Here is an 18,931-nt window from a genome sequence, read left to right as displayed (position 1 = left end):
AGAGAGGGCTGAGTGCAGCAGCCTGGGCTATGTGGGACTGCTCTGGGGCCGGAGATGCTCTCTGGAGGCTGAGGGGCATCTTCTCATGCTGGCGCAGGAGAAGGCTTGCAGGGAATCGCGTCTCTCTGCACATCCCAAAGTTGGGCTAAGAAGTGGGAAGGGAGCTGCCAAAGGCAATGGAGGTGGGGCTGGAGAGGGGACTGGAGTGCCTGAGTGCGCAAGAGAGTCTTTGTCTTTGTCTTTCTAGCTCCGACCCGGAGGACAGAAAGTTGGAGCAGGAGGTAGCGGGCTGCTGGACCTCCCACTGGGGGTCAAAATCCCCGTGCAGCCTGGCACCAAGCCTGTCTTTTGGAGGACAAAGCTGGGGGAAAAGGTGAGAGGAGGAGGAAAGGGTCAAAAGGGCCTCTTGTTTCCTGGGGTTGCCATCATGCCATGGAGACCTTGTGGGACCTGCTCGACAGTGGGAACTGCGGCCCTTTGCTCCGACCGCGTGGGGGAATGAAGGGACACTCCCGGCTCCACAGCAGGGAGACAACCGAGGACTTGCCAACAGCAGTGCCCAGTGGTCAGGAGAGTTTCAGAAAGCTGGGCTCTCCAATCGGATGAGCTTGCCAGCACTAGGGCCATCACCATATCTGGCACCAGACAAGCAGGAGGCTGGGGCCCTGCCTGCAGCTGCTGGCAGTGCATTGGGATGCCATCTGGCACAGCCAGAAATGTGGAGACCAGATCATTCCTGGAGGAGGGTGCAACCTTCTCCTGCTCTCCCTCTTGGAGGTCTTAGAAAAACCCAGATGTGTCTGTTTGGGAAATGCACACAGCATGCTCCTCCTCCAGCTGGGCGTGCAAGAGGCCAGCCTGTGTGCGTGAGCAGCTGTGAAGCATCTTTGTCTCTTTGCTGCTCTCTCCTTCTCCATTCACACTCTGCAACACATCTCTTCCAGCTTCACCAGCCTTCTCCTTATTTTGATCTGGGAGATCCATACTGTCGCCATCTGCGCGCAGAATACAACAGCCTGCATGACCCATATCTGCAGGACTACCACAACCGCAAAGACAACCTGCAGAACCTGAAGAACAGGGGCCTTGTCACCGAGGATGGCAAAGTAGGTTTGGATGAGGCCTGACCAGCACAGGTCTCCTCTGCAGGGGTTTCCAGACAGCCGGGGAGGGGCCTGGCACCCCAGTGTGGAGTCCCCTTGGCCCTGGGAAGGAGGGAGGAGGCAGCGTCCCCACGGCTGGGGAGGGAAGGGTGGAGAGGAGCAGCTCCCCTGCTGCTGGGGGCCTGCACATTTCTGGAAGGCTGTGTGGGTAACTGCCACAACAGTTCTTGGGAGTCATCTGCCCTTGTCTCTCTGTAGGTTGTCTGCACTCTGAAAGAGTTCAACGAGTACAGGCAGTACCTGACCAGGCTGAAGCTGGAGCGGGAGAAAATAAAGAGGCAAAAAGAGGTAGGCAAAACCTGGTGTTGGTAGGCACGTGTCCGTGGCATGGCACCGAGGGCACGGGCTTTACTTGATGGATCTGAGATGGGGAATGCAGAAAAGGTGAGGGCTGGGCTAGAGTTCCCTGCGGCATGGAAAGGACAACCCTGCCTGGGGCTGATTTATCACAGCACGCTGGCATGCGATGGCTGGGAATGTTGCTTGCTTGCAAACAGAGCACTGAGGCAGCTCTTCTCTTCTGCCCTCACTGCATGGCTGAAGCAGATGCTGGCCCTCATCGGTGTAGATCATCAGCCTGCAGGGAGGCAAGAACTTTCTGAGACAAGACCGAGCCTAAATCCACTGTTCCCTTCCAGGAAAATCTTGGTCAGAAGATGCCTGGTTCAAAGAAATCTGCCTACAGACTAACAATGGACATGGAGAAATCTCGCCTGCGCTCAGCCACTGCTGTGGACGTGGCTGTGGAGGAGAAAGGCAGTCCACGGCAGCCTCACAAACCAGCTGGCCCTCCTCCGAGCAACACTCGTCAGTCTGGTCAGAATAGAAGGCTGAAAGTGGCTTTTGTTCAGGAAGACCTTCTGGCAGATTCAAAGAGCATGAGGCGTGCAGTGAAGTCACCTGTCAAGTTGCCTAAACTTGAGGCAAGCAGCAAGGGTGCCAAGCTCCCTGCAAATATCCTTACTGAAACTGCCTCAAGAAGGAAGCCACAATTCCACAGAGATCGTGAGTTCAGAGCTGTGTCTGAACAGCACAGGGAAGACCAGAGTCTTCAAGAGGCACTTAAGAAAGAAGAGTTGGAGGGGGTGAAGGCGCTGGATCCACCTGCCAGTGCGTTAAGGAGGCCCTCCCTCAGCATCAGACAAAGATTGTTAGGAAGTGGGAAACCCTTCCCCGGAATGGAAGCCTCTGACAAAGTGTCTTCGCAGGCTTCCCTTAGAGCCACTCGAGAAGCTACTGGAAGCGTCTGCAACACGTTGCAGTCCTTTGCAGCTTCTCACTCTGAGCAAGAGTTTGATGATGAATATTCTGAAACCTTCAAGCTTCCCAAAAACCATCTCTCACAGAGGCAGCCGCAGCCATCCCAGGTGCCTCTGTCATGGCAGAGCAGGAGGGCAGGACGAGGCTCATCAGAAGAGCAGAGCCTGGCAACAAGGCAGAGAGAAAAGCTGCCCGTGATCCAATCAATGCCAAGCTCTGCTGACATCTTCCAGCTGAGTCGCCGCATTGTAAAGGAGAGCATTGAAAATGCTGTCTCCAAAGTGAAGGAGGAGGAGCAAGAAGAACTGCTTCTTAGGCGTGCCAAATCCCTTGTCACCAATGCAGGTTTAAGAGCAAAGAAACGTTTAGAGGATGAGCTGCACCAAAGGCCGTAAGCCTTTGGAACTTCTGGACCACCTAAACCCCTCCAACCCATCCTGCTCATGCCTCGGTCACCGTGTCATCTACTCTTAACAACAATCTCATACGCATGTCCCAACAAAGGGGAAAGTTCCTTTCAACCTACTGCAACATAAATACATAAAGAAAGAAAGAAATAAAAATTCCTGACAGCCAATCTGTTCTCTGTTGTTCCTTCTTCGCCTGCCAGCACATCGCAGGTGCTGGGGAATCTGATTGCAGAGGACAGCTTCAGGAGCCCCCTGACCCCCTTCAGCCTGATGGTTTACCAGAGCGTGGGACTGCCAAATTTCAAGAAGCATTGTCTTCAGTTAGCTGACGGAAGTATATGTGCCTCAAAAACAAAAACACAGTTCCCTGGACATTACGAATTCAGAGCGATGTCTGAAAAACAAACAGAGAGACTTCAAGAGGAGACTGGGACGGTGTTGAGAGAAGGAACAGGGAAGTTGAAGACACTCGATCGTCCTGTCTGCTCCTCAAGGAGGGCTCCCCAAAAGAGCAGTCAAAACGTGCTCACGAGTGCCAAAAGAGCAGAGCCTTCAAAGATGCCACGTGTCAATCACGAGCAGAAAATTGCATTGATGGCGTGGGATGCTGCAGGGAGAATACTGAAGGAAGTTTGGAAGTAGCATTCATTTGCATCCAGCACAGCCAGTGCACCTGAGCCAAGGCCAGCAGCCAGGCTGTGGGAGTAGTCCATTACTGCCATAACTTTAAAAACAGGAAAACAAGAGCAAGAGAAGCCTCTGACAAAGCATCCTCGCAGGCTTTTCTCTTCAGGCTTCAAGTCATACTAGAAGCTGCTGGAAGTGTTTGGAAGAAGTTGCAATCCTTTGTAGCTTCTCACTCTGAGCAAGACTTTGGCTGCAAATATTCTGAAACCATCAAGCTTCCCAACAGCCATCTCACTCAGAGGCAGCCACAGCCATCCCAGGTGCCTCTGTCGCGACAGAGCAGGACAGAAGGACGAGGCTCAAGAGAAGAGCAGAGCCCGGCAACAAAGCAGCGAGAAAAGCTGCCTGTGATCCAACCAATGCCAAGCACTGCTGACATCTCTCCTCTGAGTCGCTGCATTGTAAAGGAGGGCATTGAAAATGCTGTCTCCAAAGTGAGGGAGAAGGAGCATGAAGAACCGCTGCTTGAGTGTGCCAAATCCCTCATGGCATGGCTGAAGCAGAGTGCAGACAATCTGTGCCTGAGCGTGCAAGAGTGTCTTTGTCTTTCTAGCTCCGACCCCGAGGACGGAAAGTTGGAGCAGGAGGTAGCGGGCTGCTGGGCCTCCCACTGGGGGTCAAAATCCCTGTGCAGCCTGGCACCAAGCCTGTCTTCTGCAGGACAAAGCTGGGGGAAAAGGTGAGAGGAGGAGGAAAGGGTCAAAAGGGCCTCTTGTCTCCTGGCGTTGCCATCATGCCATGGAGACCTTGTGGGACCTGCTCGACAGTGGGAACTGCGGCCCTTTGCTCCAACCGCGTGGGGGAATGAAGGGACACTCCCGGCTCCACAGCAGGGAGACAAGCGAGGGCTTGCCAATAGCAGTGCCCAGTGGTCAGGAGAGGTTCAGAAAGCTGGGCTCTCCAATCGGATGAGCTTGCCAGCACTAGGGCCATCACCATATCTGGCACCAGACAAGCAGGAGGCTGGGGCCCTGCCCACAGCTGCCGGCAGTGTGTTGGGATGCCGGGGCCAGTCACCCATGTGTCACAGACAGAAATGTGGAGACCAGATCATTCCTGGAGGAGGCTGCAACCTTCTCCTGCTCTCCCTCTTGGAGGTCTTAGAGAAACTCAGAAGTGTCTGTTTGGGAAATGCACACAGCATGCTCCTCCTCCAGCTGGGCGTGCAAGAGGCCAGCCTGTGTGCGTGAGCAGCTGTGAAGCGTCTTTGTCTCTTTGCTGCTCTCTCCTTCTCCATTCACCCTCTGCAACACATCTCTTCCAGCTTCACCAGCCTTCTCCTTATTTTGATCTGGGAGATCCATACTGTCGCCATCTGCGCGCAGAATACAACAGCCTGCATGACCCACATCTGCAGGACTACCACAACCGCAAAGACAACCTGCAGAACCTGAAGAACAGGGGCCTTGTCACTGAGGATGGCAAAGTAGGTTTGGATGATGGGCTGACCAGCACAGGTCTCCTCTGCAGGGGTTTCCAGACAGCCGGGGAGGGGCCTGGCACCCCAGTGTGGAGTCCCCTTGGCCCTGGGAAGGAGGGAGGAGGCAGCGTCCCCACGGCTGGGGAGGGAAGGGTGGAGAGGAGCAGCTCCCCTGCTGCTGGGGGCCTGCACATTTCTGGAAGGCTGTGTGGGTAACTGCCACAACAGTTCTTGGGAGTCATCTGCCCTTGTCTCTCTGTAGGTTGTCTGCACTCTGAAAGAGTTCAACGAGTACAGGCAGTACCTGACCAGGCTGAAGCTGGAGCGGGAGAAAATAAAGAGGCAAAAAGAGGTAGGCAAAACCTGGTGTTGGTAGGCACGTGTCCGTGGCATGGCACCGAGGGCACGGGCTTTACTTGATGGATCTGAGATGGGGAATGCAGAAAAGGTGAGGGCTGGGCTAGTGTTCCCTGCGGCATGGAAAGGACAACCCTGCCTGGGGCTGATTTATCACAGCACGCTGGCATGCGATGGCTGGGAATGTTGCTTGCTTGCAAACAGAGCACTGAGGCAGCTCTTCTCTTCTGCCCTCACTGCATGGCTGAAGCAGATGCTGGCCCTCATCGGTGCAGATCATCAGCCTGCAGGGAGGCAAGAACTTTCTGAGACAAGACCGAGCCTAAATCCACTGTTCCCTTCCAGGAAAATCTTGGTCAGGTGATGTCCGATTCGAAGAAGTCTGCCTACAGACTAAGAATGGACATGGAGAAATCTTGCCTGCGCTCAGCCACTGCTGTGGACGTGGTTGTGGAGGAGAAAGGCAGTCCACGGCAGCCTCACAAACCAGCTGGCCCTCCTCCGAGCAACACTCGTCAGGCTGGTCAGAATAGAAGGCTGAAAGTGGCTTTTGTTCAGGAAGACCTTCTGGCAGATTCAAAGAGCATGGGGCGTGCAGTGAAGTCACCTGTCAAGTTGCCTAAACTTGAGGCAAGCAGCAAGGGTGCCAAGCTCCCTGCAAATATCCTTACTGAAACTGCCTCAAGAAGGAAGCCACAATTCCACAGAGATCGTGAGTTCAGAGCTGTGTCTGAACAGCACAGGGAAGAGCAGAGTCTTCAAGAGGCACTTAAGAAAGAAGAGTTGGAGGGGGTGAAGGCGCTGGATCCACCTGCCAGTGCGTTAAGGAGGCCCTCCCTCAGCATCAGACAAAGATTGTTAGGAAGTGGGAAACCCTTCCCCGGAATGGAAGCCTCTGACAAAGTGTCTTCGCAGGCTTCCCTTAGAGCCACTCGAGAAGCTACTGGAAGCGTCTGCAACACGTTGCAGTCCTTTGCAGCTTCTCACTCTGAGCAAGAGTTTGATGCTGAATATTCTGAAACCTTCAAGCTTCCCAACAACCATCTCTCACAGAGGCAGCCGCAGCCATCCCAGGTGCCTCTGTCATGGCAGAGCAGGAGGGCAGGACGAGGCTCATCAGAAGAGCAGAGCCTGGCAACAAGGCAGAGAGAAAAGCTGCCCGTGATCCAATCAATGCCAAGCTCTGCTGACATCTTCCAGCTGAGTCGCCGCATTGTAAAGGAGAGCATTGAAAATGCTGTCTCCAAAGTGAAGGAGGAGGAGCAAGAAGAACTGCTTCTTAGGCGTGCCAAATCCCTTGTCACCAATGCAGGTTTAAGAGCAAAGAAACGTTTAGAGGATGAGCTGCACCAAAGGCCGTAAGCCTTTGGAACTTCTGGACCACCTAAACCCCTCCAACCCATCCTGCTCATGCCTCGGTCACCGTGTCATCTACTCTTAACAACAATCTCATACGCATGTCCCAACAAAGGGGAAAGTTCCTTTCAACCTACTGCAACATAAATACATAAAGAAAGAAAGAAATAAAAATTCCTGACAGCCAATCTGTTCTCTGTTGTTCCTTCTTCGCCTGCCAGCACATCGCAGGTGCTGGGGAATCTGATTGCAGAGGACAGCTTCAGGAGCCCCCTGAGCCCCTTCAGCCTGATGGTTTACCAGAGCGTGGGACTGCCAAATTTCAAGAAGCATTGTCTTCAGTTAGCTGACGGAAGTATATGTGGTTATTTTCACGTTAGCTTGTCCAGTCCAGTCTTTTCTTATAGGAGGCAGCAGTTAAGTTTCTGCTTCTCCAGTTACAGCAGGAGGACGTCAGATGGATGACACGTGTTGACAACAGGGTAGTGAGATTTACCTGTGGCATTTCCAGTTGGGAACAGTCATTCCTATTTGCAGAAAACAAGCATTTTGGTGTCCCATCCACAGTAAAGACCTCTCACGCTTTGAATAGCAGCATGCCAGGTATGTCTTCTATACCTCTGCTCCTGGCCCACTGTTGTGGTTTGGTGATTTTTATTCTTGGCAATATTCCGCATCAGAGCATTGTGTCGACCAGTGGGAGTTAAAGAGTTTATGTTCTGGTCCCGTTTGCTGCCTTTTATGGGCATTTTGTGTGTCTGATGGGAGGGGAGGGGCGGCATCCTCGGAGGACTTTGGCACTCAGAAGCAGTGGGATGGAGCTCTGGAGAGGACCTGAAGTGTCTGCCTTTCGCTCTGGCCCCGGCTCAGCCGTCCCAGCTCACCGAGAAGAAAAGCACGTGCTTCCCTCGCACTATCGTTGTCTGACACGTACTTTGGATACTCTTGTCTGTCTCGTTTTGTTTGACTGGGTTAAATTCAGTAAATTACCGCTCCTCCTCAGATTGCTGCCGTTGTGTTTTCTCTTTGTTAAAACTATCTGCTAGCTCTCTGCCCTTCCCCCTGTCCCAGAGCACGCAGCCCGGGGCCGGCACGGTCGCACGGCAAGCCGTGGGTACCCCTTTTTTTTTCTTTTTCCCGGGGCCTGTGCCCCCGTGTCACGGGCTTATATCTAGGGATAACCCCATGACAACTATTGGTGAGGAATGCGGGCAACTATGCATCTTTACTTCATCTTAAGAGCATTATATAGAGGACTGAGGACCATTATGTTCCTTGGAGTATATTGGTTCCTTTTTAAGCTCCTCATGTTCAGTGTCGCAGTGCTGGACCTCGTTGGCATAAAGCATCAGCATGCAGGGTTGGAGGCACTTTCTGAGACAAGACCGAGCCTAAACCTGCTGTTCCCTTCCAGGACATGTTTCTTCAAAAGATATCCAACTTGAAGAAATCTGCCCACAGACCAATGACAGACACTGACGAGCTCCCGCCTGGTCCTGGGGATTACATTGTGGGTAAGAAAGCCAGCCCCATGCAGCCTCACAGACCAGCTGGCCCTGCTCCTTCATGCCATAATCTCCAGTCTGGCCAACGCAGAAGAAGGAATGTGGCTTTCATGCAGCACAAACCTCAGGGAGACTCACTGAGCACGGGACGTGCAATGAAGCTGCCTGAGAAGTTGCCCAAACCTGAGCTGGGCAGGGAAGGCTCCAAACTCCACAGAAGCATCCACACTGTTGCTGCCTCAAAAACAAAAACACAGTTCCCTGGACATTACGAATTCAGAGCGATGTCTGAAAACAAAACAGAGAGACTTCAAGAGGAGACTGGGAGGGTGTTGAGAGAAGGAACAGGGAAGTGGAAGGCACTGGATCGTCCTGTCTGCTCCTCAAGGAGGGCTCCCCAAAAGAGCAGTCAAAACGTGCTCACGAGTGCCAAAAGAGCAGAGCCTTCAAAGATGCCACGTTTCAATCACGAGCAGGAAATTGCATTGATGGCGTGGGATGCTGCAGGGAGAATACTGAAGGAAGTTTGGAAGTAGCATTCATTTGCATCCAGCACAGCCAGTGCACCTGAGCCAAGGCCAGCAGCCAGGCTGTGGGAGCAGTCCATTACTGCCATAACTTTCAAAACAGGAAAACAAGAGCAAGAGAAGCCTCTGACAAAGCATCCTCGCAGGCTTCCCCTCACGAAATCAAACTAGAAGCCGCTGGAAGTGTCTGCAACACATTGCGGTCCATTGTAGCTTCTCATTCTGAGCAGGAGTTTGGTGCTGAATATTCTGAAACCATCAAACTTCCCAACAACCATTTCTCTCAGAGGCAGCCACAGCCATCCCAGGTGCCTCTGTCATGGCAGAGCCGGACGGACGGAAGGATGATGCTCATCAGAAGAGCAGAGCCTGGCAACAAGGCAGAGAGAAAAGCTGCCCATGATCCAACCAATGCCAAACACTCTGACGTCTCTCATCTGAGTCACTGCACTGTAAAGGAGAGCATTGAAAAGGCTGTCTCCAAAGTGCAGGAGGAGGAGCAAGAAGAACTGCTGCTTGAGTGTGCCAAATCCATTGTCACTGAAGTAGTTTTAAAAGCAAAGAAAATTGTAGAGAATGAGCAATGTTGGATGCCAACACCCCGGCATCTGGGACGGTGGGCTCCGTATCAGAGCAGAGCTCTAAGGCTCAGGCAGCGCGTGGGCTACAGCTGAGCTCCGGGAGGCCTGCTGTCAAAGAGCCCTGCCCAAGAGGTGGCAAGGAGAGCCGTCCCTCTAAGGACCTCCAAAGCTCACCTCATCTCCTGCCACCCATCCGGTGTGGCTCTGGGCGAGGTGCTCCTGGCATGCCAGAAGACCTTCAGAAGTCCCTGGATTGCACCTCTTCCACACCCAAGTGGGAAACCCAAACAGAGCAGAAGCTGGGGAGCACCTCCGGCTCCTTCCCCTCCACGGGCCTGCAGTCTGCCCGTTCCTCCAGCATGTCCCAATTGCCCTGCCCAGACAGGAGCTCGGCGCCCAGGGGCGCGTGTCAAGGCTGTGCTGCCCAGGCCTGAGGAGCTCAGGGCACCTCCTCCCAGCCCAGAATCTAGAGGTCTCTGCTAACCTCAGCCTTTCTATGCCTCTGATCATACGATTCACTGTTTGCGTTTGTTAGCCGCAACACACTTTTGTTCTTCAGACTTGAGAAACAGAACATTATTGGTGTTCTGTAACCTATCATCAGCAAAGAAGGACTCTGAAATACTCTGGAAGTGTCTCCTGACGGTCATGATTATGCACTGACCTCCACATTAACTGCACGCAACCTAATTCACTGCGTTTTCTACAAGATGGTCAGAAAAAAATCTTTCGTTATTTCATGCATGCCTATAGCCTAGTGCTGTGAGCACTTCAAGGGAACTACTGGACCACCTAAAGCCCTCCACCCATCCTGCTCATGCCTCAGTCACTGTGTCATCTACTATGAAAGACAGTCTCCTACGCATGTCCATCCAAAGGGGAAAGTTCCTTTCAACCTCCTGCAAAATAAAGAAATAAATAAATAAATAGATAGATAGATGAATAAATAAAAAAGTAATAATAATAATAATAATTGTCATTTTGGCGGGATTATCACAATTTTCTCTTCTAGGAGATTACTGACAGCCAAACTCTTCTCTCTTCCATCTTTGCCTGCCAGCACATCACAGGTGCTGGGGAATCTGATTGCCAGAGGACAGCTTCAGGAGCCCCCTGAGCCTCTGAAGTCTGCTAGTGTATCAGAGCATGGAACGGCCAAATATCATAGTATCAGAGAATCACAAGGTTGGTAACAACCTGCAAGATCATCTAGTCCAACCGTCCTCCCACTACTATTGCTACCACAAGCACTAAAACCTATCTTGTAGCTCCTCATCCAGATGCCTCTTGAACACTGCCAGGGATGGCGACTCCACCACCGCCCTGGGCAGCCATTCCAGTGCCTGACCACTCCCTGAGAGAAAAAGCTTTTCCTCGTGCCTAACCTCAGCCTCCTCTGGTACAACTTGTGGCCATTTCCTCGGGTCCTGTTTGTGGCCGGAGAGAAGAGGCCAAACCCCTCCTCATCACAACCTCCCTTCAGGAAGTTGTAGAGTGCAATGAGGTCTCCTCTCAGCCTCCTCCTCTCCAGACTAAACGGTCCCAGCTCCCTCAGCCGCTCCTCATGAGGCCTGTGCTCCAGACCCCTCACCAGTTTTGCTGCCCTTCTCTGGACACGTTCCAGGGCCTCAATGTCTTTCCTGTAGTGAGGGGCCCAACACTGAACACATTACTCGAGGTGCTGAGTACAGGGGATGATCACCTCCCTGCTCCTGCTGGCCACACTATTTGAAATGCAGGCCGGGATGCCGTTGGCCCTAACGGCCACCTGGGCACACTGCTGGCTCATGCTCAGCCGAGCGTCAGCCGACACCCCCAGGTCCCTTTCCTCTTCACACTCATCCAGCCACTCGTCCCCAAGCCTATTACGCTGCATGGGCTTGTTGTGGCCAAAGTGCAGGGCCCCGCACTTGGCCTTCAAAGAAGCTTTCATTTCAAGAAGCATTGTCTCCATTTAGCTGACGGAAGTATATGTGTTTATTTTCACGTCAGCTTGTCCAGCCTCCTTTCCTATAGGAGGTAGCAGTAAAGTTTCAGCTTCTCCAACAATGGCAGGAGCACATCAGTGTCGTGGTTTTATGACTTTTGGTTATCGGTATTTATTCCACATCATGGAGCGCAATGGGAGTTAGAGTCTTAATGCTCCAGTGCCGGGTACCTGTCCGGAATAGAAAAAGAACTACGTAGTCGAGGGGGCTATGCGGTCAGAGAGGAGATATAACCCTGGCAAGGTCACCTGATGCTTCCCTTCTTCATCAGGCTCTCCTCCCTGCTGCTCAACCGGATTGTGCATCTCACCTCAGCCTTATCGTAATGCCTACCCACCTTTCGGACGCTCCCTCTCATTATATTTCATATTGTGTTACAGTGTGTTATCTTGCATTCTGATACCACATTTAGGAAATTAGTTTGTTTCTCCTCAGATTGTTGCCACTGTTTTTAATTATTTTGGGGACCCTGTTTCCCTTTTCTGGAGGTGCGGATTCGTGAAATCCCTCCGCCTCGCCAGTCACGGAACCGGGCCGACCCAGCCCAGAAACCGTTGAAACTCAGATGGATGACACGTCCTGACAACAGGATGGTGAGACTGACCTGTGATATTTCCAATGGGGAACAGTCATTCCTATTTGGAGAGAACAAGCAATTCGGTATGCCACCAACAATAAAGACCTCTCACGCTTTGAATAGCATGCCAGGTATGTCTTCTATACCTCTGATCCTGGCCCACATCTGGGTAGGACCAGGCCTACAAAACGCAATTTTCCAAACTTCACAACTCTCCCCATTCTCTGTAGTTCTGCATAGGATTTGTCAAACACCTTTGGTATGTCTTGGCATATTTGTGCACAGGCAACCACCCTCCAAGATGGGTGCTTTACAGGTCAATTTCAACCAAACCAGAACATTTTAAGAGAAACAGCGACAGCAAGGAGGAGCACCTTAACTACATTATGGTCCTATTAGATATCTTTACACCATCAAATTTCATCCTGGGACATGAAGAAATGATGATCTCTACAGGTCCCTTCAACCCCAACGATTCTGTGATTCTGTGAAATTAACTCAGGAAGAATCCTGGAAGGAATCTGTGCCTCATGCAGCCTATCTGCAATGGAAGACAGAGAAAAGCTAGTCCAGGCCCTGGACTCAAAGCAGGGCCAGCTGGAGCAGCTTGCAGTGAGTGCACCCAGAATGGCCTCCATGCAGCTGCAGGGTTGCCGGGTGGTGGCGCGGTGACACTATGACGGCATTGTGATGCAACAGGGGGTGAACGTGACATAAAGCTGCAGGCTGGGACTGCGGCTGGGTGGCCTCAGTTCGCTGCTGCTGGAGCGAGAGGTGGCAGCGGAAGGTCGCAGATCTCTGAGAGTTCCTGCAAGGAGCCATGGAGCGCTGTGGCACTGCTGGATTCCGAAATCCAGATGCAATTCTGAGCATAGCGGGGAGGAGCGGAAAGGTGAGCACCAGGTCCTCAGAGAGGGCTGAGTGCAGCAGCCTGGGCTATGTGGGACTGCTCTGGGGCCGGAGATGCTCTCTGGAGGCTGAGGGGCATCTTCTCATGCTGGCGCAGGAGAAGGCTTGCAGGGAATCGCGTCTCTCTGCACATCCCAAAGTTGGGCTAAGAAGTGGGAAGGGAGCTGCCAAAGGCAATGGAGGTGGGGCTGGAGAGGGGACTGGAGTGCCTGAGTGCGCAAGAGAGTCTTTGTCTTTGTCTTTCTAGCTCCGACCCGGAGGACAGAAAGTTGGAGCAGGAGGTAGCGGGCTGCTGGACCTCCCACTGGGGGTCAAAATCCCCGTGCAGCCTGGCACCAAGCCTGTCTTTTGGAGGACAAAGCTGGGGGAAAAGGTGAGAGGAGGAGGAAAGGGTCAAAAGGGCCTCTTGTTTCCTGGGGTTGCCATCATGCCATGGAGACCTTGTGGGACCTGCTCGACAGTGGGAACTGCGGCCCTTTGCTCCGACCGCGTGGGGGAATGAAGGGACACTCCCGGCTCCACAGCAGGGAGACAAGCGAGGGCTTGCCAACAGCAGTGCCCAGTGGTCAGGAGAGTTTCAGAAAGCTGGGCTCTCCAATCGGATGAGCTTGCCAGCACTAGGGCCATCACCATATCTGGCACCAGACAAGCAGGAGGCTGGGGCCCTGCCTGCAGCTGCTGGCAGTGCATTGGGATGCCATCTGGCACAGCCAGAAATGTGGAGACCAGATCATTCCTGGAGGAGGGTGCAACCTTCTCCTGCTCTCCCTCTTGGAGGTCTTAGAAAAACCCAGATGTGTCTGTTTGGGAAATGCACACAGCATGCTCCTCCTCCAGCTGGGCGTGCAAGAGGCCAGCCTGTGTGCGTGAGCAGCTGTGAAGCATCTTTGTCTCTTTGCTGCTCTCTCCTTCTCCATTCACACTCTGCAACACATCTCTTCCAGCTTCACCAGCCTTCTCCTTATTTTGATCTGGGAGATCCATACTGTCGCCATCTGCGCGCAGAATACAACAGCCTGCATGACCCATATCTGCAGGACTACCACAACCGCAAAGACAACCTGCAGAACCTGAAGAACAGGGGCCTTGTCACCGAGGATGGCAAAGTAGGTTTGGATGAGGCCTGACCAGCACAGGTCTCCTCTGCAGGGGTTTCCAGACAGCCGGGGGGGGGCCTGGCACCCCAGTGTGGAGTCCCCTTGGCCCTGGGAAGGAGGGAGGAGGCAGCGTCCCCACGGCTGGGGAGGGAAGGGTGGAGAGGAGCAGCTCCCCTGCTGCTGGGGGCCTGCACATTTCTGGAAGGCTGTGTGGGTAACTGCCACAACAGTTCTTGGGAGTCATCTGCCCTTGTCTCTCTGTAGGTTGTCTGCACTCTGAAAGAGTTCCACGAGTACAGGCAGTACCTGACCAGGCTGAAGCTGGAGCGGGAGAAAATAAAGAGGCAAAAAGAGGTAGGCAAAACCTGGTGTTGGTAGGCACGTGTCCGTGGCATGGCACCGAGGGCACGGGCTTTACTTGATGGATCTGAGATGGGGAATGCTGAAAAGGTGAGGGCTGGGCTAGTGTTCCCTGCGGCATGGAAAGGACAACCCTGCCTGGGGCTGATTTATCACAGCACGCTGGCATGCGATGGCTGTGAATGTTGCTTGCTTGCAAACAGAGCACTGAGGCAGCTCTTCTCTTCTGCCCTCACTGCATGGCTGAAGCAGATGCTGGCCCTCATCGGTGTAGATCATCAGCCTGCAGGGAGGCAGGAACTTTCTGAGACAAGACCGAGCCTAAATCCACTGTTCCCTTCCAGGAAAATCTTGGTCAGGTGATGTCCGATTCGAAGAAGTCTGCCTACAGACTAAGAATGGACATGGAGAAATCTTGCCTGCGCTCAGCCACTGCTGTGGACGTGGTTGTGGAGGAGAAAGGCAGTCCACGGCAGCCTCACAAACCAGCTGGCCCTCCTCCGAGCAACACTCGTCAGGCTGGTCAGAATAGAAGGCTGAAAGTGGCTTTTGTTCAGGAAGACCTTCTGGCAGATTCAAAGAGCATGGGGCGTGCAGTGAAGTCACCTGTCAAGTTGCCTAAACTTGAGGCAAGCAGCAAGGGTGCCAAGCTCCCTGCAAATATCCTTACTGAAACTGCCTCAAGAAGGAAGCCACAATTCCACAGAGATCGTGAGTTCAGAGCTGTGTCTGAACAGCACAGGGAAGAGCAGAGTCTTCAAGAGGCACTTAAGAAAGAAGAGTTGGAGGGGGTGAAGGCGCTGGATCCACCTGCCAGTGCGTTAAGGAGGCCCTCCCTCAGCATCAGACAAAGATTGTTAGGAAGTGGGAAACCCTTCCCCGGAATGGAAGCCTCTGACAAAGTGTCTTCGCAGGCTTCCCTTAGAGCCACTCGAGAAGCTACTGGAAGCGTCTGCAACACGTTGCAGTCCTTTGCAGCTTCTCACTCTGAGCAAGAGTTTGATGCTGAATATTCTGAAACCTTCAAGCTTCCCAACAACCATCTCTCACAGAGGCAGCCGCAGCCATCCCAGGTGCCTCTGTCATGGCAGAGCAGGAGGGCAGGACGAGGCTCATCAGAAGAGCAGAGCCTGGCAACAAGGCAGAGAGAAAAGCTGCCCGTGATCCAATCAATGCCAAGCTCTGCTGACATCTTCCAGCTGAGTCGCCGCATTGTAAAGGAGAGCATTGAAAATGCTGTCTCCAAAGTGAAGGAGGAGGAGCAAGAAGAACTGCTTCTTAGGCGTGCCAAATCCCTTGTCACCAATGCAGGTTTAAGAGCAAAGAAACGTTTAGAGGATGAGCTGCACCAAAGGCCGTAAGCCTTTGGAACTTCTGGACCACCTAAACCCCTCCAACCCATCCTGCTCATGCCTCGGTCACCGTGTCATCTACTCTTAACAACAATCTCATACGCATGTCCCAACAAAGGGGAAAGTTCCTTTCAACCTACTGCAACATAAATACATAAAGAAAGAAAGAAATAAAAATTCCTGACAGCCAATCTGTTCTCTGTTGTTCCTTCTTCGCCTGCCAGCACATCGCAGGTGCTGGGGAATCTGATTGCAGAGGACAGCTTCAGGAGCCCCCTGAGCCCCTTCAGCCTGATGGTTTACCAGAGCGTGGGACTGCCAAATTTCAAGAAGCATTGTCTTCAGTTAGCTGACGGAAGTATATGTGGTTATTTTCACGTTAGCTTGTCCAGTCCAGTCTTTTCTTATAGGAGGCAGCAGTTAAGTTTCTGCTTCTCCAGTTACAGCAGGAGGACGTCAGATGGATGACACGTGTTGACAACAGGGTAGTGAGATTTACCTGTGGCATTTCCAGTTGGGAACAGTCATTCCTATTTGCAGAAAACAAGCATTTTGGGTCCCATCCACAGTAAAGACCTCTCACGCTTTGAATAGCAGCATGCCAGGTATGTCTTCTATACCTCTGCTCCTGGCCCACTGTTGTGGTTTGGTGATTTTTATTCTTGGCAATATTCCGCATCAGAGCATTGTGTCGACCAGTGGGAGTTAAAGAGTTTATGTTCTGGTCCCGTTTGCTGCCTTTTATGGGCATTTTGTGTGTCTGATGGGAGGGGAGGGGCGGCATCCTCGGAGGACTTTGGCACTCAGAAGCAGTGGGATGGAGCTCTGGAGAGGACCTGAAGTGTCTGCCTTTCGCTCTGGCCCCGGCTCAGCCGTCCCAGCTCACCGAGAAGAAAAGCACGTGCTTCCCTCGCACTATCGTTGTCTGACACGTACTTTGGATACTCTTGTCTGTCTCGTTTTGTTTGACTGGGTTAAATTCAGTAAATTACCGCTCCTCCTCAGATCGCTGCCGTTGTGTTTTCTCTTTGTTAAAACTATCTGCTAGCTCTCTGCCCTTCCCCCTGTCCCAGAGCACGCAGCCCGGGGCCGGCACGGTCGCACGGCAAGCCGTGGGTACCCCTTTTTTTTTCTTTTTCCCGGGGCCTGTGCCCCCGTGTCACGGGCTTATATCTAGGGATAACCCCATGACAACTATTGGTGAGGAATGCGGGCAACTATGCATCTTTACTTCATCTTAAGAGCATTATATAGAGGACTGAGGACCATTATGTTCCTTGGAGTATATTGGTTCCTTTTTAAGCTCCTCATGTTCAGTGTCGCAGTGCTGGACCTCGTCGGCATAAAGCATCAGCATGCAGGGTTGGAGGCACTTTCTGAGACAAGACCGAGCCTAAACCTGCTGTTCCCTTCCAGGACATGTTTCTTCAAAAGATATCCAACTTGAAGAAATCTGCCCACAGACCAATGACAGACACTGACGAGCTCCCGCCTGGTCCTGGGGATTACATTGTGGGTAAGAAAGCCAGCCCCATGCAGCCTCACAGACCAGCTGGCCCTGCTCCTTCATGCCATAATCTCCAGTCTGGCCAACGCAGAAGAAGGAATGTGGCTTTCATGCAGCACAAACCTCAGGGAGACTCACTGAGCACGGGACGTGCAATGAAGCTGCCTGAGAAGTTGCCCAAACCTGAGCTGGGCAGGGAAGGCTCCAAACTCCACAGAAGCATCCACACTGTTGCTGCCTCAAAAACAAAAACACAGTTCCCTGGACATTACGAATTCAGAGCGATGTCTGAAAAACAAACAGAGAGACTTCAAGAGGAGACTGGGAGGGTGTTGAGAGAAGGAACAGGGAAGTGGAAGGCACTGGATCGTCCTGTCTGCTCCTCAAGGAGGGCTCCCCAAAAGAGCAGTCAAAACGTGCTCACGAGTGCCAAAAGAGCAGAGCCTTCAAAGATGCCACGTTTCAATCACGAGCAGGAAATTGCATTGATGGCGTGGGATGCTGCAGGGAGAATACTGAAGGAAGTTTGGAAGTAGCATTCATTTGCATCCAGCACAGCCAGTGCACCTGAGCCAAGGCCAGCAGCCAGGCTGTGGGAGCAGTCCATTACTGCCATAACTTTCAAAACAGGAAAACAAGAGCAAGAGAAGCCTCTGACAAAGCATCCTCGCAGGCTTCCCCTCACGAAATCAAACTAGAAGCCGCTGGAAGTGTCTGCAACACATTGCGGTCCATTGTAGCTTCTCATTCTGAGCAGGAGTTTGGTGCTGAATATTCTGAAACCATCAAACTTCCCAACAACCATTTCTCTCAGAGGCAGCCACAGCCATCCCAGGTGCCTCTGTCATGGCAGAGCCGGACGGACGGAAGGATGATGCTCATCAGAAGAGCAGAGCCTGGCAACAAGGCAGAGAGAAAAGCTGCCCATGATCCAACCAATGCCAAACACTCTGACGTCTCTCATCTGAGTCACTGCACTGTAAAGGAGAGCATTGAAAAGGCTGTCTCCAAAGTGCAGGAGGAGGAGCAAGAAGAACTGCTGCTTGAGTGTGCCAAATCCATTGTCACTGAAGTAGTTTTAAAAGCAAAGAAAATTGTAGAGAATGAGCAATGTTGGATGCCAACACCCCGGCATCTGGGACGGTGGGCTCCGTATCAGAGCAGAGCTCTAAGGCTCAGGCAGCGCGTGGGCTACAGCTGAGCTCTGGGAGGCCTGCTGTCAAAGAGCCCTGCCCAAGAGGTGGCAAGGAGAGCCGTCCCTCTAAGGACCTCCAAAGCTCACCTCATCTCCTGCCACCCATCCGGTGTGGCTCTGGGCGAGGTGCTCCTGGCATGCCAGAAGACCTTCAGAAGTCCCTGGATTGCACCTCTTCCACACCCACGTGAGAAACCCAAACAGAGCAGAAGCTGGGGAGCACCTCCGGCTCCTTCCCCTCCACGGGCCTGCAGTCTGCCCGTTCCTCCAGCATGTCCCAATTGCCCTGCCCAGACAGGAGCTCGGCGCCCAGGGGCGCGTGTCAAGGCTGTGCTGCCCAGGCCTGAGGAGCTCAGGGCACCTCCTCCCAGCCCAGAATCTAGAGGTCTCTGCTAACCTCAGCCTTTCTATGCCTCTGATCATACGATTCACTGTTTGCGTTTGTTAGCCGCAACACACTTTTGTTCTTCAGACTTGAGAAACAGAACATTATTGGTGTTCTGTAACCTATCATCAGCAAAGAAGGACTCTGAAATACTCTGGAAGTGTCTCCTGACGGACATGATTATGCACTGACCTCCACATTAACTGCACGCAACCTAATTCACTGCGTTTTCTACAAGATGGTCAGAAAAAAATCTTTTGTTATTTCATGCATGCCTATAGCCTAGTGCTGTGAG

At 52.6% G+C, this 18,931-nt stretch overlaps 1 protein-coding gene and 1 pseudogene across 1 annotated transcript in view; both read left to right on the top strand.

Annotated features, from left to right (window-relative positions):
• LOC146542918 (uncharacterized) overlaps positions 1 to 8,694 on the top strand; it is a 32,195-nt gene extending 23,501 nt beyond the window's left edge. The window contains exons 14-20 of the mRNA XM_085241702.1: positions 248 to 373; positions 945 to 1,106; positions 1,362 to 1,451; positions 4,074 to 4,199; positions 4,785 to 4,946; positions 5,203 to 5,292; positions 8,068 to 8,694. Coding sequence (XP_085097828.1) covers positions 248 to 373; positions 945 to 1,106; positions 1,362 to 1,451; positions 4,074 to 4,199; positions 4,785 to 4,946; positions 5,203 to 5,292; positions 8,068 to 8,694 — 1,383 coding nt within the window. The remainder of the gene's footprint in view (positions 1 to 247; positions 374 to 944; positions 1,107 to 1,361; positions 1,452 to 4,073; positions 4,200 to 4,784; positions 4,947 to 5,202; positions 5,293 to 8,067) is intronic.
• A 3,957-nt stretch (positions 8,695 to 12,651) lies between these two features.
• LOC146542917 (uncharacterized) lies at positions 12,652 to 18,598 on the top strand (annotated as a pseudogene).
• The last annotated feature ends 333 nt before the right edge of the window (positions 18,599 to 18,931 follow it).

Source organism: Meleagris gallopavo, chromosome 22 (genome assembly GCF_905368555.1).
Source record: "Meleagris gallopavo chromosome 22, MGAL_WU_HG_1.1, whole genome shotgun sequence".
NCBI lineage: Eukaryota > Metazoa > Chordata > Aves > Galliformes > Phasianidae > Meleagris > Meleagris gallopavo.
The sequence above is the reverse complement of the archived record's forward strand: the minus strand, read 5'-3'. Positions and strand labels throughout refer to the sequence as shown.